This window comes from Piliocolobus tephrosceles, chromosome 11, assembly GCF_002776525.5.
Source record: "Piliocolobus tephrosceles isolate RC106 chromosome 11, ASM277652v3, whole genome shotgun sequence".
NCBI classification, from domain to species: domain Eukaryota; kingdom Metazoa; phylum Chordata; class Mammalia; order Primates; family Cercopithecidae; genus Piliocolobus; species Piliocolobus tephrosceles.
Window position 1 is genome coordinate 96,184,419 of NC_045444.1, and position 25,577 is coordinate 96,209,995.

The 25,577-nt window shown below is 38.7% G+C and overlaps 1 protein-coding gene across 3 annotated transcripts in view; it reads left to right on the forward strand.

Moving 5' to 3' along the window:
- The first annotated feature begins 439 nt into the window (after positions 1–439).
- The window catches only part of UNC80 (unc-80 homolog, NALCN channel complex subunit), a 224,691-nt gene continuing 199,553 nt past the window's right edge, over positions 440–25,577 (forward strand). For 2 of the 3 annotated variants that reach the window (XM_031936430.1, XM_023217231.2), the window contains exons 1-7: positions 440–769; positions 1,706–1,754; positions 4,532–4,688; positions 5,906–6,207; positions 14,718–14,841; positions 18,314–18,387; positions 21,916–22,055. In XM_031936430.1, coding sequence (XP_031792290.1) covers positions 678–769; positions 1,706–1,754; positions 4,532–4,688; positions 5,906–6,207; positions 14,718–14,841; positions 18,314–18,387; positions 21,916–22,055 — 938 coding nt within the window. In that variant the 5' untranslated portion in view covers positions 440–677. The remainder of the gene's footprint in view (positions 770–1,705; positions 1,755–4,531; positions 4,689–5,905; positions 6,208–14,717; positions 14,842–18,313; positions 18,388–21,915; positions 22,056–25,577) is intronic. The other variant, XM_023217223.1, reaches the window with a different exon arrangement.

Consider the following 25,577-nt stretch of genomic DNA (forward strand, 5'->3'; position numbering starts at 1 on the left):
CTCTCACTTGCCAAGCTTGCCTCCCCTTCCTGGTTTACACTTTTAATAATTTTCATGTGTTTGTCTGGCTAAACCCTGGACTCCTGACCTCCTTGCTGGAGGTGAGAATGATGCCAGGGTTAGTGACTGCTCTGCGGTTCCCCAAAGCTCCTCCTACCCAGACGGTGACAGTTTGGATGCTGAGGTTGGAAAGCAGGACAGGGGACACTCCTGAGTGCAGCTCGGAGCGGGGAAAGCCGAATTCCAGGGGCTGAAGAGGCCACGCAGGGGACCAGCGCCTGCGATGCGGAGCGCGGACTTCTTGGGCCATACCCCTGAGGCTCAAGCTGCCCCTGATTCGCTTCTCCGGCTGTGCAGCCCGGCGCGGGCCGCTGTCCACAGTGGGAGGTGCTGAAAGCAGGGAGCGGGTGCGGGGGCGGCGAGGCGGACGGCTGCTCCGAGCGCCCCCCTCCTCGCTCCGCGGCTCCTCCAGCCCTCCCCTCCTCCCGCAGCCATGTTCCACGCGCAGGGAGGGGTGGGGGGAGGGGAGAGGCACGGGGGATCAGGGCGGAGAGAGCCGGCTCTGCCTCGGGGAAGGAGGGGATGAGAGTTGGGGGGAACAACGGGAGGAGGTGGCGGCGGCGGCTAGCGAGGAGACAGAGCTGGGTCCTGCAGTAGGACTCCCGGGAGCCACCATCATGGTGAAGAGGAAGAGCTCCGAGGGCCAGGAGCAGGACGGCGGCCGTGGCATCCCCCTGCCCATCCAGACCTTCCTGTGGCGGCAAACCAGGTGAGGGGCGCAGAGGGCGCGCCGCGGGCCGCCCTGGGCTGGGGGCGCTCCCGGGGCCGCCCGGGTCGCCGCCGCCGCCGCCGCCACTGCTGAGGCCGCGCCACAGCCTGCAGCTCCCTCTCTGGGGCTGGAAAACAAGCCCTCTGCACCCGCTTAAAAACACGCATTAAAATGTGTGTGTGTATATATATATATATTTCAGTGAAGTTTGACGACAAGCAGATTGGCAGTTGTCGAATAAATGTATACATTATTTTAAGGGGTGGGAGGGCAGAGAGCCTGGAAAGAGGGGGCGGGGAACTAGGAAAGATAATTATGACTGGTTGTGCTCCTGCGTCCTATTCCCCCTCCGTCTCCTGCTGTAATTCTAGCCCGGTGACCTGTTGTTTTTCCAGCTCCTGTTTGGCGAATATCTGCTATGCCCACTTGTTAACCATTTTGCTCAGATTAATCTCCCCAGTTAAAGCTCCTGAGGATCTGTGATAAGGGACCCTCCCCCCTAACCCTGGAAAGGCCTCACACCTATTCCAATAAACATAAAAGGTTTTTTTTATTATTGTTATTTTAGAGATTTATCAGGTAAGAAATTAGATTCTAGAAATCGTGACCCACAAGCCGTGTTCAATTTTCAGTTTTTATTATGGCTGTACACGTAAGTAATGCACCACTTCTGACCACTGACGATTTAAAATCTTAAAAGTCTTCAGAATAAGAGTGGATACCAAAAACCGAGATCCACTTCTCTTTCATATATGCAATTACACGCGTAAAAGAAAATGTCATCAGCTGTTCAACACCTGCTCATTAAAAAGCTATAAGGAAGCATGAAATTTGAATTTCATAGCACCCTGTCTTATTCATTGAAAAATATGTCACAAGGATGCTTTAATAATAATTTTACTTATGTTTATTAACAGATATCTATTAATTTTTCAGTGCATTTTTGAGGCCCAAACTGGGGAAGCAATATGAAGCTTCTTGTGTGGTATGTGATTTTCACCATTTAATAATTATTTCCCTATTCTGTGTGGTGGTTTGAACCCAAAGACAGGTTTTAAATCAAATGGACTATATATATTAATTCACTTGGCAAATATTTTTGATCACCCACTGTGTGCCAGGCACAATTCTCTGTGCTGGAACAGAGCAATGATAAAAACAAATAGTGTTTACATCCTAGTAGAAAGGGGACAAGCCACAAACAAATAAGTATATACATAGTAAGCCAGATGGTGGTAAGCACTATGGAGAAAAATTAAGCAAAAAGAGATACTAGGTAGCACTAGGGAGGGGAGTTTTGTAAGCAATGGATAGATAAGGCTTATCTATCTATTAATGTGAACCTTGTCCAAAGACACAAGGGGAAGAGAGGGAAGGACAGCTGAGGGAAGAGCAGAGGAAACATGTTAAAGGAAATTAGCACCTACTGGGGAATAAGTGAAAGGGTGGGGAGGGATCCAGTGGTAGAAGAGAAGGCAGAGAGACAACAGAGAACCAGGTGGTGGAGGGTTTTTTTGCCCCCTGCAAGTGTGAAGTCGAATCCTTAATTAACAAAACTGATACTTATAGTGGAAGTTCATATGATAGAGTACTTGTGAAAGAACTACTTGAACAAAATATATGCGTCTCTGCACTTTTATGTCTTGCATATGTTCTCCAGTTCTAAAAATGAATAATATAAAATAATTGTGAAAATAATACTGCTAATATTTATACAAAATAAAATGCATTTGTCCTGAGATTCTAAGGGAATCTTATATCCCCATAAATTCTCATTTTACAAATTGAGAAAATAAGACATGAAATCATGAAGCAAAATTGAAATGGACTTTGCACAGCCTTCATTAATATTTGGAGCTTACCTAAAAGTCTTTACATTGCATATATTATAACCTAAAAATGGAAATCTACCAATTTGGATATTGCCATGCATATTTACAAATAGCTACGTGGATGACCTTGTGGTAAGGAGCTCTGAGATGTGTTAGGGCAAAAAATTCTGATGGAAGCCAACTGGAAAGTTAAACACATACCTGCCCACTCAACGTAGGAATTTGTTTCATTGCATCTCCTGTCTTTCAATGTTGTCACAAACACATTTTTTTAAAATATAACTTTCTTATAAGGACCTTTTAATGGAATTTGTTGTTGAACTTAGCTTGTTGGAGTAATTTGACACTTGAAATCTCAGACTTTCTTAACCATGCTGACAGTTATACTAGCTTAAAATAATCCTGACTTTTCTCTGTTCTTGGCACAGATATTTCTGACATTTTTAATGTAGTCACACAATATCAAATAGTAAGTTAAATTAATGGATAGATAGATAGGGATAGAGATACATAGAACTCAATATAGAAAACAATTTCCCAAGTTTAAAAAAAATATTAAAAGTTGCATTAGTGACACTTAAGGAGAAACTGACATTACCCAGAACACTCTGAGATTATGAAATGCATAACTCATCCTCTACAGTATAGTCATTAGAGTGTACAGATTCTTTATAATCTTTTAGTCTCTAATATACACACTCTTTACTTAATGAATACTTAGATACCTGAGGACTGGTGAATTTTATAATATTTGTATTTATATCACCAATGTATCTAAAGACCTTTATCTAGTTTCTTAAAGCAAAATATTACATCTCTCATTATGCTCTTTGCCAAAACCTCAGTGTGCCCTTCATTATAAAGGTGAATGTTTTATTTTTCTTTTTTTGAATCAAAAAGTAAAAAGTTTTCTTTGGAAATCTCTGTAGTAAGCCATATTAGGATACCTGTCTTTCTCATAGGTATCGTAATAATTCTAGTAATACAGTTTGAACACTTGGTACTTGTATTGTGATTATTATATAGAACATTTATATAATTTTCTTGACTGGGGTATCAAGTGCCAATCATGTTCTTTCAAGTCAAACGTTTATTAAATTTATTCCAATATTTGGTAACTACATTTTCTCCAACATCTTACAGTGATATTCTCTCCTCCCTCAAAAGAAAAAAAAACAATTGAGTAGGTCAGAGTTGTTACTTGTTCTGGAGTGCTACACTCTCTGATGCTCTCTGAGTATCTCTGGCAAGGATAGAAAGTTTACTAACCAGCAAAGTAAAGATGGCTTATTTTCCTCCTCCTTCCCTCCTTCCTGCTCTCCCTTCCTTTCTTTCTTTATTCCACAGATATATTAAGTATCTTTTATTGTTCCAGGCATTAGGTAGAGAGTGTTCTGTACCAGGTCATTGCTAAGCCATGAGATAAATCAGGGATTCCAAAATCAGAATCCTTGAAAAAGTTGTATCTTAGTTAACACCAGTTGAAGAAATTGACATAAATTCTATTTCTCAAGACACTTTGACAAAAAACTCATTTTGGTCTGCAGTTGTGACAGCCTTTTGGATGACTCAGCAACATTTTATAAAATATACATCCAAAAATCTCATGAGGTTAAATGTTTTCTTCCTATTTGTTAGAGGAAGCTTACTTTAACAGAAATAAAAATCGTTTGTTAATTCAAGCCATTTACTTTGGCTCAAAAGCCTACAAATGGGTAGATAACAGAAAATTATTACTGACCCATTGCACATCAACATATACAAGAAAATACAATGAGTTCTCCCTAAAGAATTTGGTCCAGTAATTTGCACCTTTTAAGGGGTACAGTACCTTGCTGTTCATTTTTTCACTAATCAGAATCTTCAGTTTCTTATTTTACATGGTTTTGGATTTTGGCTTTTCTTATTGTTTTTGTTTTTGAATTTACAGTCCTTTGAGCGAGTGTTGGTAGAAAACAAGCTGCATGGCCTCTCTCCAGCTCTCTCTGAAGCCATTCAGAGCATTTCCAGATGGGAACTGGTGCAAGCTGCTTTGCCTCATGTCCTCCACTGCACTGCAACCCTGCTTTCAAACCGAAATAAGCTAGGTTGGTGCCCTGCATTACTTCTTTATTGCATGTCATTGCCCTTTGTGTTCAACACTCATCATAATAACCTGCATTGAGTAGTTTCTGTTTTCTCAAGCACTGTGCATACATTATCTCATTTAATTATCACAAAATCCTCCTCACACTTGTACTATCATTATTTTCGTTTTACCAATAAAGAAACTGGCTGTCTTGTTTTTAATTTTTTAATTTTACAAGTAATATATGAATATTTTCTCCTCTTAAACATTAAAATATGCTGGATGTGGTGGCTCATACCTGTAATCCCACCACTTTGGGAGGCCGAGGCAGGCGGATCACCTGAGGTTGGGAGTTCAAGACCAGCCTGGTCAACATGGTGAAACCTCGTCTCTACTAAAACTACAAAATTAGCCAGGCGTGGTGGTGCACACCTGTAATCCCAGCTATTCAGGAGGCTGAGGCAGGAGAATCACTTGAATCTGGGAGGTGGAGGTTGCAGTTAGCTGGGATCACACCACTGCATTCCAGCCTAGGCGACAAAGTGAGATTTCGTCTCAAAAACAAACAAACAAACAACAACATCAACAAAATTAAAATATTAGAGGTAAGCTAAGACCTTCACCTGCCCAAGATGAGTCCTAGCCAACGTCATCCTTTTTGTTCTCTCAGTTCCTAAAGCAACCACTCTCATGAACTGGGCATATTTGCCTCAGACATTTTCCAACTTTGTCGTACTGTGTGTGAGTATGTGTGCACATGTGCGTAAGAACTATTTTTTAGAATATTTTACAGATTGCTATTCTCATCTGGCAATGTGTCCTACCCATGTACCCCACGTTAGTGTACATACTCTTCTCCATCCCATTTCCTCCCCTTGTTTGAGCCTCTGCTCAAATATTACTTCGTAGAGGGACCTTTCTAGGTCACATTGTCTAAACTAGGATCGCTTTTTATCTTCAGAGCCTATATTTTTAACCACTATGCTGCCTATTTGGAAATATATTTGGGTACTGAACCGAAGAAAAGTGATTCAGCAGTTTCTGCCCCCATGGTAGCATATCATTCTGCAGAGATTACAGCCAGTAGGGGAGTCCAAAAAACAAGAATGAACCCTGCTAGCAGTGGTTGTAAGAAGTGTAGAGAAAGCAGGGATATTCTTCCCAGACCCAATGTTGACACGTATTGCTCTGGTCACAGAGTTTGCCTTAACCTGCCTGTGTAATTGTCCCATGCAGGCCACCAGGATAAATTGGGTGTTGCTGAGACAAAGCTCCTTCACACTCTACACTGGATGCTTCTGGAGGCCCCCCAGGACTGCAACAATGAGCGATTTGGGGGTACAGACCGAGGTTCCAGCTGGGGTGGAAGCAGCAGTGCTTTCATCCACCAGGTTGAAAACCAGGGTTCTCCAGGGCAGCCTTGCCAAAGCAGCTCTAATGATGAAGAAGAGAACAACCGAAGAAAGATCTTCCAGAACTCCATGGCTACCGTGGAGCTCTTCGTGTTTCTGTTTGCTCCCCTGGTACACAGGATCAAGGTAAGCAGAAACCCAGTGTTAGAGCTGGAGTGGGTGGAGATGTGGTGAGGGTAGACTTCAAATGATATTTCCATATTTGGTTGGGCATGTCTTTATATGACCTTATAGCAAGTCAAGGCATGGAGAACTTCATTTCTGTGTTAAACTACTGAACATTGCTTCAAAAACACAAATTTCCACATAGCTTTTACCTACTTAAAAAATCTTCAGTGGTTCTCCCTCTGCCTCACGATAATGCCCAACATATTAAACAAAAAATAAAAGATAAACTATGACGTAGGGTTTAAATTGCTTTCTCAATTTATAGACTATTGGTCCCTACTGGCCACCTCATGATCCAGCATTTGAAACCATGGCAGCCATTCCCTGAATATGCCCTTGCTGATTGCTGTACTCTGCTTTTGCCCCTCTATTCCTGTCATAGTGTTCAAACTGCAACTTTAATGTCATCTTTAACATGAAGCTATTCCTTAGACCTCACCATCTAGACTTCATTACTACTTCCTTTGCATTTTTATAGCACCTTGTAACTACCTCTCTTATAATACAGTGTCTAAATTTTAGTGGGGTGCCGTGGCTCACGCCTATAATCCTAGAACTTTGGGAGGTGGAGGCAGGTGAATCACTTGAGGTCAGGAGTTCCAGGCCAGCCTGGCCAACATGGCAAAACTCCATCTCTACTAAAAATGCAAAAATTAGCCAGGCGTAGTGGTGCACACCTGCAGCCCCAGCTACTCAGGAGGCTGAGGCAGGAGAATCTCTTGAACCTGGGAGGCACAGGCTGCAGTGAACCTAGAACATGCCACTGCACTCCAGCCTGGATGACAAAGCGAGACTCTCTCAAAACGAAAAAAGTAGGTTTTAACTTGTTATGTTCTATAGACTTTTAGACAGTTGGGTATAGCCTAAGAATTGCTTTTTAAAATATTTTTAAATGCTTAAAATACAAAACATAGGATTACATGGAAACCAGTTATCTCAAAATACAATCATGTCCACTTGGAGGAGACAATATAATTTGAAATCACTGTGCCACCACTTTTTAGCTGTGTGATTTTGTTGATATTACTTAACCCCTCAGTTGCTCTAACACAGGGTGAGTATATGTAAGACACACACTGCAGTTCCAACGCGTGAAAAGAAATCAAGAACTATTTGTTACTTCTGTGAATGAATAAATTAACAAATTTCACTTAAGTGCTAAGATAAGAATTGATATGTTCATCTACTCTTTAATAGAATATTATAATCCAGTAAATGGATCAATTAACTGTGGTTCAAGTTAGCAATGTATTTATGAAGGTGGTTCTGAACATTAACAGTCACCATGAAGGGAACAGACTAGAGAGTATTTTCATTCATTTTTAGTTTCCTAAAAAATTCACTTTCCGTTAACTCTCCCCATTGCTAGGAGAAATAGATTTGAAACTACCTATAAATTCCCAAAATGCAGCACATACACTGACCGCATTGCCCATCAAACATACTAAACTCTTTAGGTGTCAAGTCAAATTAAACTGCCATTTAAAAATCTCTAGCTTTCCGTTTTAAAGTATTTTATACAGGTGATACTTAGTAAGAAGCTCTGCTTTAATAGGGACTGTCCACCTGGCCTGTGAGCCCTGCAGGACCTACCCCTGCACACCTCCTGGGCCTCAACTCCCTCTATCTCACTGGCCTTTCTCTCATTCACTAACCACCTTCAGGCTTGTGGGAGGCTCACGCTCAAATTTGACAAGTGCATTTTTGTGTTCAGATCCTTGCACTGTTTTTTTCAACTTGAAACACTGACCTTACCTTCTACACCCAGATTTTCACATGGCCATGTACTTGTCATTAGTTTACTCACAACTCAAATGGCAACACTTCAGAAAGTACTTTCCTGGCTACTCTTGAGCAACTAGCAAGCTATCCTACATTTTTTTCCTTGTTAGCACTTATCAGAAGCTGGAATTATTTATGTATTTGTCTGCATGTTTGTTGCCCTTCAGCCTCACTGAACAGAGATCCTTGAGTGAAGGGAGTCTGCCTTTCCTGATGACAACTGTATCTCTAGTGTCTCAAATAGTGTCTGTCATATATGAGGCTCTCAATAAATATTTAATGACTGACACACTGAGTAGACTTGTCATTATCAGAAGCTGATCCAACTGCTAAAAACGGCATATTTAGAAATGAAGCCGTTAAAATGGAGAGGACAGGAAAGAAGTCTTCTTAAAAAGTAGCCCCAAAAAGATGTTTATATGTTGACAAATATCACCTGGAAAAATGTGGGAATATAGGAGTGCCCAGGGTGGCTGTAATTTTATTTTTAAGACATGGATGGGGGTCTAAGTTTTGGAAACAGATAAGCCTGTATTTGAATCCAGTGCCTCCTGCGCTCTATAGGAGATTGTGCAAATAATTTCTATAAACCTCCGTTTTCTCAAGTATGAATTGGACCTAAGAATAAATTTATACGGCATTGTGAAGATTGAACAAGTTATAGTATTCAACCTGATACAAAGAAAGTCATTAACAAATGTTAGTTGTCTTTAGTGTTGGTATTTTATTGCTGCTGGTATTATGTATTATTAGTAGAAAAGAAGCAAGGCCTCCTTTCAGGAGAGACTACTCAAATAATTGGAAAAGCTGGCTGAAGATCCTCATGTTTAACTTATAGCTTGGGAATGGAGCATTTATAAAGGAGTAAGACAATTCATACAAAATATGACACAGTGGTTGATATACATAAACAATTATTGTTAGTGGTATTAACATTTTTATCATTTTTATATTATTATATTATCATTATAGTTTCATCATTTTGTCATTGCTGTGAGGAAAGCATTGTTCTTGATGCTGTAGAGAATAAAAAGTATTCATTTGATAATTTTTGCCATAAGGCCTTTTCTGCTTGAGAGATATCTGGTTTTTTCAAGTTGTTGGGGAATGTACAATCTCTAGATCAGGATTTCTCGGCCTTGGCACTGTTGGCATTTGGGGCCAGATAATTCTTCGTTGTGGGACACTGTTCAGTGCATTGTAGGATATTTAGTAGAGTCTCTGGCCTCCATCCATTAGATGCCAGTAACACCCTATTGCCCCTGAGTTGTGCCAACCACAGATGACTCCAAATGTTGCCAAATGCTCACAGGTGGGTGTGTGGAAGGGAATTGGTCCTGACTGAGAGCCACTGCCTTACATCTTTCATTTGCCTGCCGTTATCAGGCTCTGTTGGAGCCTGTTGTCTTTCCCTACCCATGTAAACTTCCCCTCACCAGCATCATTAACATCCTTTTATCCCTATGCTTCTTTGCAGTTGCCTTTCATGACTCCAACTCCAGATCAAGACCAAAATTCACATTTTCTATCCCTACCCAGAAATCTGCATGCTGCTGGGGAAACCACACAGCCACCCAGACTAATGTTTCTGCAACACCGTGGTCTCTAAACCCAGTGTGCTGCGCTGCCCCGCTTGTCAGTCCTTTCCTTGATTTTCCTCCTCAGGTTTCCACTCAGCACTTAGTGTTGCAGGATGGGGCTTGTATAAGACATGGTGCTGTAGGAGGCATGGGAGGCCAAAATTTAATCAAAGCATGAACCCATGCCTCCATATCCTCACCTCCCATTTATTTACTCTTCAATCTCTTATTCTTGCTTCTATTTGCCTCTGTTATGTGACAGAATATTTTCACTATCATTTCTAATTTTTACAGCTACCCACAGGGATGTGTGTATCTTTTCTCCATTTTACCAGAAGGGAAATTGAGGTCCATAGAGATAATAGGAAAGATTGTGAGTAACCAAGATGTAATTCAAACCCAATCCCATCTGATTTTCTATAAAACTACAGTTTTTTAGGTTTCTGTACCAGAGGATTTTTTTGTTTCCTTTTTTTTTTTCACTCAGGTCGTGAACAACCTCTGAGTTGTTGAATCTAATCTCTATTTGCAGCCCTCATTTCATTAAACCTCAGCTGCATTTGAAACTACCATCATCCCCTTTTCTTTCAGTTCGCCTGATGACACCACACCCTTCTGGTTCTTCTTGCATCTCTGACTCTGTCTGCTCTATCTCTATTGAGAGCTCATCTTTTTTGTCTGCCCCTTTAACATTGGGGTTCCCCAGAGATGCATTCTTCACACTTTGTTCTTTTCACTCTCCTTTCTCCTAGGAAGACTTCCTTCGGCTTCATTTACCATGTGTGTCCTACATGCTGAGGTCACCTAATTATACATTTCAAATCCAGGCTCCTATCTTTGCCTGTTAGACTAAATTGTCAAATGACTTTTCCAAACAGATAATCCATGGGAAATTCAAACTGCACCTGTAATGAGCCCCGTCCCTAGTTCTATATTTTAGATAATGGATGTATTCACAAAAACTCAAACTACCTTTCACTATCCCTCTCATCCTTACTTGCACATTCCACTAATCGCAGAGTCCTACTCATTTGTTCTCCTAAATATTTCCCAAATTTATTACATATTTTTCATTCCTACTTAACTACCTTAACCCAAGCTTTTATCATATCTTACATGGACTGTTTACTTGGACCACTTTCTTACTAGATTCAGTCTCCTGGCTTGTCTCATAAAATCTAACCTCAACACCAAGGTGACCTATCAAAAATGTAGACAATATCACCAACATACTTAAAATAATTTGGTGATTTCTCATCATACAGAGAGTACAACTCCAGCTTCTTAGTCTGGTAAACTGGGCCCTCTATGACCTGTCTGACTACTACTCCTGTCTGTGAACTCCAGATGTTTGAAGTCTCTCCAAGAACATAGCATACTTTTTTTCAGATCTTTTCTCATGTTGGTCTTGCTGACTGGAATGCCCTCATACCTCACTTCTCTTTCTAGAAAACTCCTACTTATCCTTTAGGACTTCATTTGAGATCCATCTTTCCCTCTTTCTCTACTTCCGTAATATTCTAGGTACAGGTTTATTTTTATACTTTGTTTATTATCATCTCTTTATGTGGCTCTCTCCCCCATTAGATTCTAAATGGTCTGTTTGTAGGAATTATCATTGCACCCATGATAACTAACATAGTATCTGTGTTTAATAGGTATTTAAATAATATTAAGTGAATAAATTAGTTCACTAATTTGTAAATAAACCTAATATAAATGACTAATGCTTTTGCAATACAGTGTATTATTCAATGCATATTTTATATTCTTTTAATTTATAATTAGCTCAAATAGTTTATATAAAATTCATAGTCTGAAAATCCTGTGAAATATATTATTAATTTTAGATCAAATTTAATTTTATCAGTGAAAAATGATGAATGTTTGTTAAACTAAGGCATCTTCTTTAAATATGGTATCAACGTTGTCATGATTTTGTCATGTTCACTTATTTTTTCAACAAATACTTATCAAGTGCCTGCTATATGCTAACTACTGTTCCATGTACTGGAGAAACAGCAAGAAATAAAACAAAAAGTAAGCCCTTCAGGGGATTTTAACAAAATCCATATGTGTAAAGTAAACAACTTTAAAATGGAACTTAAAATAATAGTTGTTTCTTTAAATCTCTCTAAGCTACTAGTAAATACATTCAGAATTGCTTTATGACGTCATGGAAACAGGTTCTCAGTGAAAGCAAGAAAAGTATCTGAAATGTGGGGATATTACCTCTACATGTGCATACATTTCTGGCTTTTCTCAGGACCTTCTAGACTACCTGCTTCACAACTGTTTGGATGATAAAGAGTGTCCTCTCCAGTTGTTGAGTTACTGCTTGTGTATGTATACATAGCGTTGTGTGTTCCATTAAAAGAAACTCTAGAAGAGACATTAGAGGCCCAGAGTTTATACATTCATCCAAGTTAGGAAGACTTACAAAGGAAGATACCAACACAAGAGAAGGCCACAGGTGCTACAGGCATTCAGGTCTGAAGAGTGATTGGATTTATTTGGAGAAGGTAAAACAAGTTCAATTGATGAACATATTAGTTTGGTATTGTATTGATGTTCGAGGAAATGCACAGAAGAAGGAGATCTCAACTTGTATTCAAGAAATATACAATCTACTTAGAGATGTATCAAGTAAAACAAAATAATGGCCATGACCATCAGTGAGTGCTGTGTCATGCTAATAGATCAGATGTTAAAGCCCAGGATTTCAGTACAAGAGAGATCACTCCCTGCTGCAGTTTCCACTGGAATTTTACTTGTGTTAAGATTTCTCATGAGAAACATGGAAAAGGACTGAGCTCAGAAACTAATAGATCATTAAAACAAAGTCAACTGAGGTTTCGTTTCCTGTATTTGTGGAGACAAATCTAGTAAGATTTGCTTAATGTTAATTTCCTGTTTCTACATACAATACCATGCAGACTTCGTCGTGTCCATTCCAAGGGAATTTGGGTTACTCTCCTCTTAACTTCACAGCTGTCTGTCTAACTGCTTACTTGGTATCTCTAGCTTAATGTTTAACAGAGATCTCAAACTTAACATGTCTAAAACTAGTCTTCTGAAATCCCCAAACCTGCTCCTACTTATCTTACGTATCTTTCTTAATTGCAAATCCAAAAATCCTTGACATCTTTTTCTCTCACACTCCACATCCAGACAATTAGCAATTTCTGTAAGTTGTATCTTCAAAATGCATTGAGAATCTACCACTTATCATTTTGCCCTCTATTAGTACCCCTGTCTAATCATCTTTCACCTAGATGATAACAATAGCTTCCAAAATAGTCTCTTCTTTCACTGTTGCCCTTTCTCAAACTATTTTCAACAGCCTGAGTGAACCTATTAAAATATACATCCAATCATGTCACTCTGCTACTTGAAACCTTCCAGTTGCTTCCCATCTTAATAATTGCTAAAGTCCTTATCAAGACCTATCAGGCAGTATATTATCTGGCACTCAGTGACTTCTCCAATTTGTTTCTACTTTTCTCACATTCACTTGACTCTGGGCACACAGTCTTTTGGCTATTTCTGAACACACTAGGCACATTTAGGGCCTTTGTGTTTGCTGATCCTCTTTTATGGAGTACTTTTCCTGGAGATAGCTACATGACAGCTCCTTCATTTCATTCAGAACTTTACTCAAATGTCACTTTCTCAATAAGGCTTCACCTGATTCTCTGGTCTAAAATGACAACACTTTGTCTGAGACAGCCCTTCACTTCCTCTCTACACTATGAACAGAGATTTTTGTATGCCTTGTTCACTGTTGTATTTAAAACCTAGAATAGTACTGGGTATATGGTAGGTGTTCTATAAATATTTACAGAATATATGCAGAATGAATTTAACCAAATGCTTTATGTGCTTTTCTAATACTTCCACAGGGAATTCTAGAGACTTTCCCATTGTGGGAACTGTGTGGCTCTGTTGCCAAGTGGTGACAGAATCCCAGGCTAGCCTTTAGGTTTCTTTTTACTAGGTACAGAGTTGCTTTTCTTTTTCTATTTTTCCAGTTGCTTCTGAGTTCTTTTCCTTCAATCTCAATGGTTTTCAACCCCAGCTATGTGTGAGAGTCATCAGGGGGATATTAGAAAATCTCACAGGATTCTAATTTAATGGGTCTGGGTAGGAGAGGTAAGTGATACCTAGGCCTCTTAGATTTAAAAGCTCCCCTGGTGATTATAATATGCAAGCTGGGGTTGCAAATCACTGCTGTAAGTGAGTTCCTGGGTCTCAGATGTATTCGTTAATCTGTGATCACATTCTCTACTTCTATCTTTACATTGTTTTGAGAGACTGAGGTGTTTAAGATATAATCTCAGAATGTCACATATTTGTACTTATACAATATGATAGCAGAGGATATGCTCTTGAAAGATACTTTGAATCACAGATAAATTGAGTGAGTATGGGTTATAAAGTCAGCCCTATTCAGCAAGTATTTATTGAGTATCTGTTGTGTACCCAGTTCCTAATGCTATATTAAACATTGTGATGATGCTCGAGGCTGAGAGGGAAGGAGGATGCTTGATTTATCCTTGCCCTCAAGAAATTAAAGGTTGTTAAGAAGACAACATTACAAAATAATACACTATGAAAGGTCAAATTATATGTGCCTAATTCCCTAAAATGTAAGAAAAGAGATGGACTGGATAATAGAATGTCAAAACAGCCAGTATCTGAGTATTTTGCCTTATGAGGGAGAAATAAGGACAACTAAATAATTAAGAGGAATGATAATAATAACCAAAGTGAAGAGATCTGCCAAGACTCTTGAAATAAACAAGTTTCAACCACTACAAACACAAAACTATAGTTTGTGTATTCCATGCTTTGCCCAAAGCTATGTTTTGATTGGTCATTAGTTTTGGATAAAGCAGACAACTGGGATTTTCATAGTAATTGCAGTGATAACTTTGGGTCATTGGTTTACTCTAGAAACATTCATCTGACTGATGAGAGAAGGTTTGGCAGATAAATCCACTCTGAAAATAACCTTATGAATGATATTAATGCTTGCATTGATTGGTCCCTTTAAGCAGTTGTTACATGTCAGTTATTGGACATAGATCTTCTCTTCCGCCCTAGGAATCTGACCTCACCTTCCGTCTGGCCAGTGGGCTTGTCATATGGCAGCCCATGTGGGAACACAGACAGCCTGAAGTCTCTGGCTTCACCGCACTGGTGAAGCCCATCAGGAACATCATTACAGGTTTGTAACTTGGACACTCAGTGGGACAGTTTTAGCAGATTCCCTCACACGTAGTAGTTAGAGTGATGGGATAATTTGCCTCTAAGAAGTCAAAAAGAAGCAAATATCTCCATGGAGTTATTTAAGTGTCCTGATATAGGGCTTATTCACATGAGGAAAAACTACTCTGAATCAAGAGCATGGACTTTGGGCAATTCATTCAGACTTCCTGCGCCTCAGCTTCCTCATCTGTAAACTGAGAATGTAAATATCATATTAATACTACTTACAAGATTGTTACGAGGAATGGAGCTAATATATGTGAAACTGCTTAGAAGAATGTCTGGCACATAGTAAGTGGCAGCTGCGATTATTATTATTATCATTATTATGTTATCATCATCATCATGGTAAATGGAGTAGAGGCTCCTTAACAAAAATCATCTTAGTGTTGTATTGCTATCTAAGCATTTCTCTTTAGGAATTGTCTAATGACATAGTCCCATTGTTCAATTGTAGAAAGAACACAACATGATAGATTGAAAAGTGCATGGCAGGCTCACACTATCTATCTCTAAATCTCTAAATCTGTATCTTACTGTTTATATAACCTAACTTTACTAAGCACTTCCATGTATGTAAAATTGAGGTGATAATGCCACCTTATAGGGCTTTTTAGTAAGAAGTAAATGAGAGTGCATTAAGTGCCTGCTTTATAGTAAGTGCTTAATAAATTCTAGTCTTCTATTCTCAACTCTATTTTTAGCATTAAAAATGAAATTTAAAAAGAAATAAATTGTGTGGAAAATCTACAGAAGCATATATATACATACATATATATTTTTAAAATACACCACACACACACACACATATATAATTTGCTTTATTCATAAGGGTTTTGTGCAGATAATAAACAATCTTTTTTATTAATATATAAGCTGTAATTTAACACATATATAAAAACTACTAAGAAACCATGTCCCTCCATGGAAGTACTTGGGCTATTTACCTCACCCTCCTTTTGTTTCTGGATGATATTCACAGTGGGTTTCCTTTCCCTTTGTCTGATGCCTGTGGACTTGAAGCAGTACCCAGCATCTGAGGGGAAATTAGACTCAGCTTAGACAGCATGGCCAGAAGAAAAAGCAATGGCACGTGGTGACCTTGATAAATCACCTTCCTTCTCAGCACCAGTTTACTCACAGTTTGAATGAGACATTGCCATCTTAGTTTCCCGCTGTTCCTGGTCCTCAGGTAAATATGTAACTGATTTGAATTTTACCTCCAGGACAGCTTAATGTAATAGTTAAAGCATGGACTCTAAAGTCAGTCTGGACTATAACCTTCATGCAAAGGTCAAGTGACCTTGGGCAAGTTTAACTCACTGTATCTTAGTTTCTTCCCCTGTAAAATTGGCATAATAATATGGTAGTATTGTTGAGTTATTTTAAGGGTTAAATGAGTTATAGTTTTGTTCCACATAACGACATTTTGGTCAATGACTGTGTGTATGACAGTGGTCCCATAAAATCATAATGGAGGTGAAAAACTCCTGTCACCTAGTGGTTTCATAGCCCTGGTAACACAGTGCAAGGCATTACTCATGTATTTGTGGTGATGCTGGTTTAAACAAACCTACTGCACTGCCTGTTTTATAAAAGTATAGCCCATACAATTATATGCAGCACATAATACTTTATAATAATAACTGACAACTCTATAACTGGTTTATGTATTTACTATACCATACTTTTAATTGTTATTTTAGAGTATATTTCTTCTACTCCTACTATCCATTTTTATTATTTTAAAAAAGTTAACTGTAAAACAATCTTAGGCAGGTCTTTTAGGAGATGTTCCAGAAGAAGGCATTGTTATCATAAAAGATGACAATTCCATGTGTGTTATTGCCCCTGAAGAGCTTCCTTTGGGACAAGACATGAAGGTGGAAGACAGTGATACAGATGATCTTGATGCCGGGTAGGCCTAGGCTAATGTGTGTGTTTGTGTCTTGTTCTTAACCAAAAATGAGAATGCCTGGCACATAGTGAGTAAGCAGTCGCTGCACTTGTTTTAAAACAAAAAAGTTGGCCGGGTGCAGTGGCTCACGCCTGTAATCCCAGCACTTTGGGAGGCTGAGGTGGGTGGATCACCTGAGGTCGGGAGTTCGAGACCAGACTGACCCACACGGAAAATCCCCATCTGTACTAAAAATACAAAATTAGCCTGGCTTGGTGGTTGGTGCATACCTATAATCCTGGCTACTTGAGAAGGTTGAGGCAGGAGAATTGCTTGAACCCGGGAGGTGGAGGTTGCATTGAGCCGAGATCACGCCATTGCACTCCAGCCTGGGCAACAAGAGCAAAACTCCGTCTCAAAAAAAAAAAAAATTGTTTTAAGTCAAATAAATATATAAGAGTATAAAATAAGTATATAAAAACCATAAAATATACTTTTGTACTTTTTAATACATACTATACATACTACATGCTAGTATATGTAGCAATATATACTATAAAATATATTAAAAGTATAAAAGATAAAAATATATAAATAAAAGTCAAACAAATATACAAATTTATAAATATATGACTATATTAAAAAGCTTATAGAATAGTTAGAAAGAAATTAAATATTTTTGTGCAGCCGTATGATGTATTTATTTTAAGCTTAGTGTTATTACAAAAGAGTCAAAAAGTTTAAAAAACTAAAAAGTTTATAAAGTAAAACAGTTATAGTAAGCTAAAGTTAATTTATTATTAAAGAATAAAAACTTTTTAAAAATAAATTTAGCAAAGCCTTCACATTCACTCACTACTCACTCACTGACTCACCCAGAGCAACACCCATTCTTGCAAGCTCCATTCATGGTAAGTGCTCTATATAGGTGTATAATTTGTTATCTTTTATACCGTATTTTTACTGTATGTTTTCTATATTTAGATACACAAATGCCATTGTGTTATGATTGCCTACAGGATTCAATACAGTAATGTACCGTACAGGTTTGCAGCCTAGAAGCGCTAGGTTATGTAATATAGCCTAGATGTGTGGGTGGCTATACCACCTAGGTTTGTGTAAGTAAACTCTATGATGTTTGCACAATGATGAAATTGCCTAACAACACATTTCTCAGAAAGTATCTTTGTCCTTAAGTGATGCATGACTGTATATGTAAAATGCTTAGAGAACTTTGTATATATAAGTTGCTGAGTAGGTGTTAACTATTATTGATATTTTTAGTATTGCCAACTTTTTAGCACCTTAACTTACTGAGTCACACTGAAGAGATGAATATCTACATTGATAACCAAAAAAATGCTAAGATTTTTGAATTGGTTATTTGAATTTCTCTTACAATATGCATTAATGCCTTCTTTTAAAGTAATAATGTTCTATTAAAATAGATTTTCTATTTGAAAATGAAATGCACTTATGAAATAAAAAGAACTTATAACCTTATAAAACGATGGAACTTCTTCCATCTTTTCAGCTAAGAGAAGTTCTCCTATCAACAGTCAAAACCGGACCTGTGAATCGCCAAATCAAGATGCAAGACACTTAGAGGTTAGTTTATTATAATCATAAGAAGGGAGGCAGTAAGTCCTTGGACATAGTGTAGTGTGAAGGTAAAGACATGAGTTCTAGAATCGTACTACCAGGCTCAAAGCCACTCCTCCTTTCTGAATGTGCAACTTTTAACAGCCTCAGGTTTTTTATCAGTTGTGTATGAAAATTAATTTTCTGTATCTCCCCAAAGCGTGGAGGTGTGGAAACAAGACAATATACGACTAGTATTTTATCTCAGTGCTTAGTGTGTAATGAGTTGTGCTTTATCTCAGTGGCTTACATGTAACACTCAATGTTAGTTATCATTACATCCCAGATTAAATAACATATCACCTTGTTCTCAATTATTGAATCCTCTAATGTTTGTTAAGTAACTCTAATGTAGGTAGAATAATGCTGCCGGAGGTCAGGAAGAGGGAGTTGGAAGGAGTTATAAGATAGTCCTACCCCTTAAGGAATCTTAAAGTTTAATGAGGGGTCAAGACTAACCCACATAAAACAGAAGTTGCAAAATATGATATAAGATGCAGAATATAATTCAGTGCAAATTTGTCATGTTTGATCAAGAAAAGAAAGAAACGAAGGCCAGAGTAATTGAAAGATACATAGACATCAATACTACCATTAACTTGTGGCATTAAATGAACTGCTTTGACTTTCAATTCAACATGTGCAAAGTGAAACTTGCTGCCTTCCATCAAAATTGGATCCTCTTTCCAACTGCTACTACTGCCAGGAAGATTATCACTCTTTTTACCCTCCAACCTGGAAATTTTGGAGTCCTATTACATCTACCATTTACTGAGCAATTACTAAGTACAGACACTGTGATTTATATGCTGTAAGATGTATATATTTTTCACGTTTAACATATTTGAAATTGAGTATTCTTGACAATCTTTGACCTTTTATAATCTCCCTACTGGCAGCTGTCTTGATATGGTTGTAATTCTTGTGCAGCATGAATTTGGTCATTTCCAGCATCTAAATTTGCATCATCACGGTCAGTGGATTATAAGCATATGTCAGAGGGAATAGTGGAGAAGTATTCCAAGAGATAACACTTTTGATATAGAGGAGGTGATTCTTTGGAAAAACTCAAATATTAACAATTCAGGGTTGAAAATTTTAAATGTGAAGTAGTTTTAGGAATACCTACCCCAATTTATTTCACTTATACTTTCCTCTTACATATACACAGGGTGGAAATATAATAAAACAGCTGTGCCTAAATAAATGTAAAATAGCTCTTTCAACAAGTATAAAATTAAAAATCCCCAATGATAGAAGTAAAATGTCCTAGTTTAATTAATAGGGTATTTTTTTCTTAACGTTACATAAAATAATGGTGTGTCTTCTAAATGATGACATCTTAGATACAATGAAATATATACATCTCATATTATGTTATACTTAATCCTCTTGATTTGATTTCCTGCTAAGTCATATTGTCTTCTTTTCTTTATGTTGCTCAGATGTTTTCTTTATTCTTTATGCCCACTGCTATCCTCTAAATCAGGCCCTCATAACTAAATTGCAGTTGAACCTACCTAATTGAATTTTCTACTTCTAGACTGTTCTCCTTTGCATAAACACCACTAATAGTTACTGACTAATTTCCTAATATATCATTTATTTATTAACTCACCATTTCACGTAAGGCATTTTATGCAAGTGCCATCCTTTTATCATGTCCCTTTCTCCTTAGGAACCTATAGTGGATCCTATTGACTGTTGCTGCAAGACCAAATTCCTCTCCCTGTTTTTTGTGCCTCCCACCACTTGGCACCACCTTTGTTAAGTAACCCTGTCTCTGATTATCCCTTCAGTCAGTTATCTATTATCTCTAACTTACAGTGCCTGCTCATTTTAGCCTCCAAATCCTTGCTCAGATTGTTTCCTTTAACTAGAATCTTCTCTTTCCTTCATTTAAATTTTATCCTTTTAAGGACCAATTAAGATCTCAATTTCCCCTAAACTCTTGTCCAATTAGTCTAAGCCTGCACTGTCCAATATGATAGCCTCTAGGCCCGTGTGGCTATTGAACACTTGAAATACAGCTAGTCTGAATTGAGAGTGTAGAATGTACAGCAGATTCTGAAAATGTAGTATAAAATAGAGTGTAGACTTGGCGCAGTGGCTCATACCTGTAATTCCAGCACTTTAGGAGGCTTAGGCAGGCAGATAGCTTGAGCCCAGGAGTTTGAGACCAGCCTGGGCAATATGGCAAAACTGTGTCTCTACTAAAAATAGAAAAATTAGCGGGGCATAGTGGCACACACCTGTAGTCCCAGCTACTTGGGAAGCTAAGTGGAGAGGATCACCCAAACCTGGGACATGGAGGTTGCAAGGAGTCATGATCACACCACTGCACTCTGAATTGGGTAAGCGAGACCCTGTCTTAAAAAAAAAAAAAAAAATTGTAAACATCTTAATAATTTTTGTATTGATTCTATGTTGAAATGATAATTAGGGATCAAAAAGAATATATTATTAAAAACAATTTCACCTGTTCATTTTCACGGTTTTTAATGTGGCCTCTACAGAATTTAAAATCAGATATGTGGCTGTTTGTGGCTTGCATTATATTTATATTGGACATGTTTCTCTGACCTATACTTACCTGTCTTGACACATAACTGTAAGCTCATGAGTTTAAGGGTCAGATTCATCTAATTTTTTAAATCTCTCAAATCACCTAACACGAGGCACAGATAGTATGCTTATGCTAAAGAATTTTATGGTCAAGTTCAGAAGACTTACTTCATGGAATTTCTAGCTGTATTTGTCTCTCTGTCCATCATGGTTGAATAATGCCTTATTTTGGTGTGTAAAAATTAAAATTGTAAGGGCTAACCTTCCAGATAGATTGTTGAGGGTCTTTATACTTTAGTAAAGAATTTCACCCATAATATCTATGGAAAAATACCTCACATTACCTGGGCAGAATTACATTTATCAGCTAAATGTAATTAAAATAAGCTGCCTGGTAACAGAACTGCTGAATGTGTACTTATAAATCAGAATAAAGGTCATTGTGTCGATTAGGAAAGTATATTGCATCTCTCCACTGATGAATGAAGAAAAAAGTTAACCTTGCACTTCTGTTCTCATGTTCTGGCTTCAATTTGATTAGCTCCTACTAACCTAGTGCTTCTATTTTAGCCTCATGCTTCCATTCAGTTCACCTTAGTATGATGAATTCTTGATGTGTAACTCTCCTGTAGATACTGGGTATGGAGATGAAAAAGAAAATAATTAAGAACAAAATGAAACAAAATATATGAAATTACTTTGCCTGATGCTTGAAATGACACAGGTGATCCCTAGAAGTCTGTTTCTATTCTCTCTGAGACAAAATCAAAATCCCTTGACCCATAATATCATAATTAACTATGGTGAAAAAAACCCATGTATGGAACCATGTTGTAGTATGGTAGCTAAGTCTAGAGGATATAGCTACAGGGAAAACAAAAACACAACAACAAAAAACAAAACCTAATCTGCTATCTCTACCTCCAAAAGGGACTCCAGGTGGTTTGTGAAACATTCCAGTCAGATTCCATCTCACCCAAGGCCACCATTTCAGGCTGCCACCGAGGAAACTCCTTTGATGGAAGTCTGTCTTCCCAAACTTCCCAGGAAAGAGGCCCATCACATTCCAGGTACCTGATTGCAATGTTAGGGACAAAATGTGTCACTGGTCACCAAAAATCAAATATGTATTTTTAACTACTTTTATAGCCTCTGTTCCTTACAATATATGTTTGCATAATATGTGTATACATATTCTTGGTCAAGGTATAATTAATAAGTGTAGAAATATGCTATGAATGGCTCCCTTTTAAACAAACTAGGGCAAAAGTGGAAAGAAGCTTCTAATTTAATGAGATGTCTGAATTAGATATTAGTTAAAAAGTTTAAGTGCAGAACTCAAATGATTTTATCAGAAGATTATGTTGCAGAGAAGTTAAAGGATCTGTTTTAATATATAAGGATATTTTATACCACTAGATCCTTGTATTAAAATTAGTGCTTCTAAATTACATAGGAATTTAAAAGTCTATTCTTTGTAAATATTCTAACCCTACCCCTGTTATTTGGTGTACATAGTGAATTTGCTTACAAACACCTTCCCCTAAAACAAGAAATAGTCAATTTATTCTTGTTCCCTGTTGAAATTATGGGCACCTGGAGTCATGAGGTTTGACAGTCCACCTATGGGGCAAGAGCTCCTGAGACCATTTGTATGTCCCTACTTTCAAATAAAATTATAGCCTAGTAATGTATAGTTTTTTAAAAAAGGAACATTTTTAAGACTGGTTTTATTGAGGTGTAACATATATACTATAAAATTAACCTATTTTAAGTTTACAGTTTGATGTGCTTTGGCTGTGCCCCACTAAATCTCAACTTGAATTGTATCTCCCAGAATTCCCATGTGTTGTGGGAGGGACCCAGGGAGAGCTAATTCAATTATGGGGGCTGGTCTTTCCCATGCTATTCTCATGATAATGAGTAAGTCTCACGAAATCTGATGGGTTTATCAGGGGTTTCCGCTTTTGCCTCTTCTTCATTCTTCTTTTGCCACCACCATGTAAGAAGTGCCTTTCACCTCCCACCATGATTCTGAGGCCTTTCCAGCCATGTGGAATGGTAACTCCAATTAAACCTATTTATGTTCCCAGTTTCCCGTATTTATCAGCAGCATGAAAACAAACTAATATAGTAAATTAGTACCAGTAGAGTGGGGCATTACTGAAAAGATACCCAAAAGTGTGGAAGCAACTTTGGAACTGGGTAACAGGCAGAGATTAGAACAGTTTGAAGGGCTCAGAAGAAGACAGGGAAATGTGGGAAAGTTTGGAACTTCCTGGAGACTTGTTGAATGGCTTTGCCCAAAATGCTGATAGCGACATAGACAATAAAACCAGGCTGAGGTGGCCTCAGATGGAGACGAGACACTTGTAGGGACTGGAGCAAAAGTGACTCTTGTTATGTTTTAGCAGAGACTGGTGGCATTTTGCCCCTGCCCTAGAGATTTGTGGAACTTTGAACTTGAGAGAGATGATTTAGGTTATCTGGCGGAAGAAATTTCTAAGCAGCAAAGCATTCAAGAGGTGACTTGGGTACTGTTAAAGGCATTCAGTTTTAAAAGGGAAACAGAGCATAAAAGTTCAGAAAATGTGCAACCTGACTATGCAACAGAAAAGAAAAACCCATTTTATGGGGAGAAATTCAAGCCAACTGCAGAAATTTGCATAAGTAAGGAGCAATGAGCCTAATGTTAATCCCCAAGACCATGGGGAAAATGTCTCCAAGTCATGTGAGAGACCTTCACAGCAGCCCCTCCTATCACAGGCCCAGAGGCCCAGGAGGAAAAAGTAGTCTGGTGGCTGGGCCCAAGGTTCTCATGCTGTGTGCAGCTGAGGGACTTGGTGCCATGGGTTCCAGCTGCTCCAGCTGTGGCTGAAAGTGGCCAATGTGCAGCTCAAGATGTGACTTCAGAGGGTGGAAGCCCCAAGTCTTGGCAGCTTCCATATGGTGTTGAGCCTGCAGGTGCACAGAAGTCAAGAATTGAGGTTTGGGAACCTCCATCTAGATTTCAGAAGATATACAGAAACGCCTGGATGCCCAGGCAAAAGTTTGCTGCAGGTCCAGGGCCCTCATGGAGAACCTCTGCTAGAGCAGTGCGGAAGGGAAAGGTGGGGTTAGAGGCCCCACACAGAGTCCCTAGTGGAGTGCTGCCAGGTGGAGCTGTGAGAAGAGGGCCACCGTCCTCCAGACCCCAGAATGGTAGATCCACTGACAGCTTGGATCATGCGCCTGGAAAAGCCACAGACACTCAACACCAGCCTGTGAAAGCAGCCGGGAGGGAGGCTGTACCCTGCAAAGCCACAGGGTGTAGCTGCCCAAGACCATGGGAACCCACCTCTTACATCAGCATAACCTGGATGTGAGGCCTGGAGTTAAAGGAGATCATTTTGGAGCTTTGAAGTTTGACAGTCCTGCTGGACTTTGGACTTGCATGCCCCCTGTAGCCCCTTTGTTTTGGCCAATTTCTCCCATTTGAAATGGCTATATTTACCCAATACCTGTACCCCCATTGTATCGAGGAAGTAACTAACTTGCTTTTGATTTTATAGGCTCATAAGTAGAAGGGACTTGCCTTGTCTCAGATGAGACTTTCAACTGTGGACTTTTGGGTTAATGCTGAAATGAGTTAAGACTCTGGGGGACTATTGGGAAGGCATGGTCATTTTTGAAATGTGAGGACATGAGACTCAGAGGGGCCAGGGGTGGAATTATATGGTTTGGCTGTGTCCCCACTAAATCTCAACTTGAATTGTATCTCCCAGAATTCCCATGTATTGTGGGAGAGACCCATGGGGAGATAATCGAATCATGGGGGCCGGTTTTTCCCATGCTATTCTCATAATAAGTCTCAGTGAATAAGTCTCACGAGATCTGGATGGGTTTATCAGTGGTTTCCACTTTTGCTGCTTCTTCATTTTTCTCTTGCTGCCACCATGTAAGAAGTGCCTTTCACATCCTGCCATGATTCTGAGGCCTCCATGTGGAACTGTAAGTCCAATTAAACCTCTTTGTATTCCCAGTTTCAGGTATTTCTTTATCAACAGCATGAAAGCGAACTAATATACAGTTTAATGACTTTTAGTAAATTTACAGAATTGTGCAACTACCACTACAATCCAATTTAAGAACATTTTCATTACCCAAAAATGTCCCTTGTGCCCATCCCTTGTGTCACTCCCATTCCCACACCCAGCCCCAGGTAACCACTAATATACTTTTTATTTCTATTGGATTGCATTTCTAGACATTTCATATAAATGGATTCATATAGTCTGTGGCCTTTTGAATCTGTCTTGTTTCACTTAGCATAACGTTTTTGAGATTTACCCCCATTATAGCATGTATTAGTAATTCATTCCTTTCTACTGTTAAATAATATTCTTTTTTTTCTTTATTTCTTCTAAAAAAAAAAAAAAAAACAAATATAAAACCAGACACATGTGCAGAACATGCAGGTTTGTTACATAGCTATATGAGTGCCATGATGGTTTGCTGCACCTGTTGACCTGTCCCCTAAGTTCCCTCACCTCATCCCCAATCCCACAACAGGCCCTGGTGTGTGTTGTTCCTCCTCTGTGTCCATGTGTTCT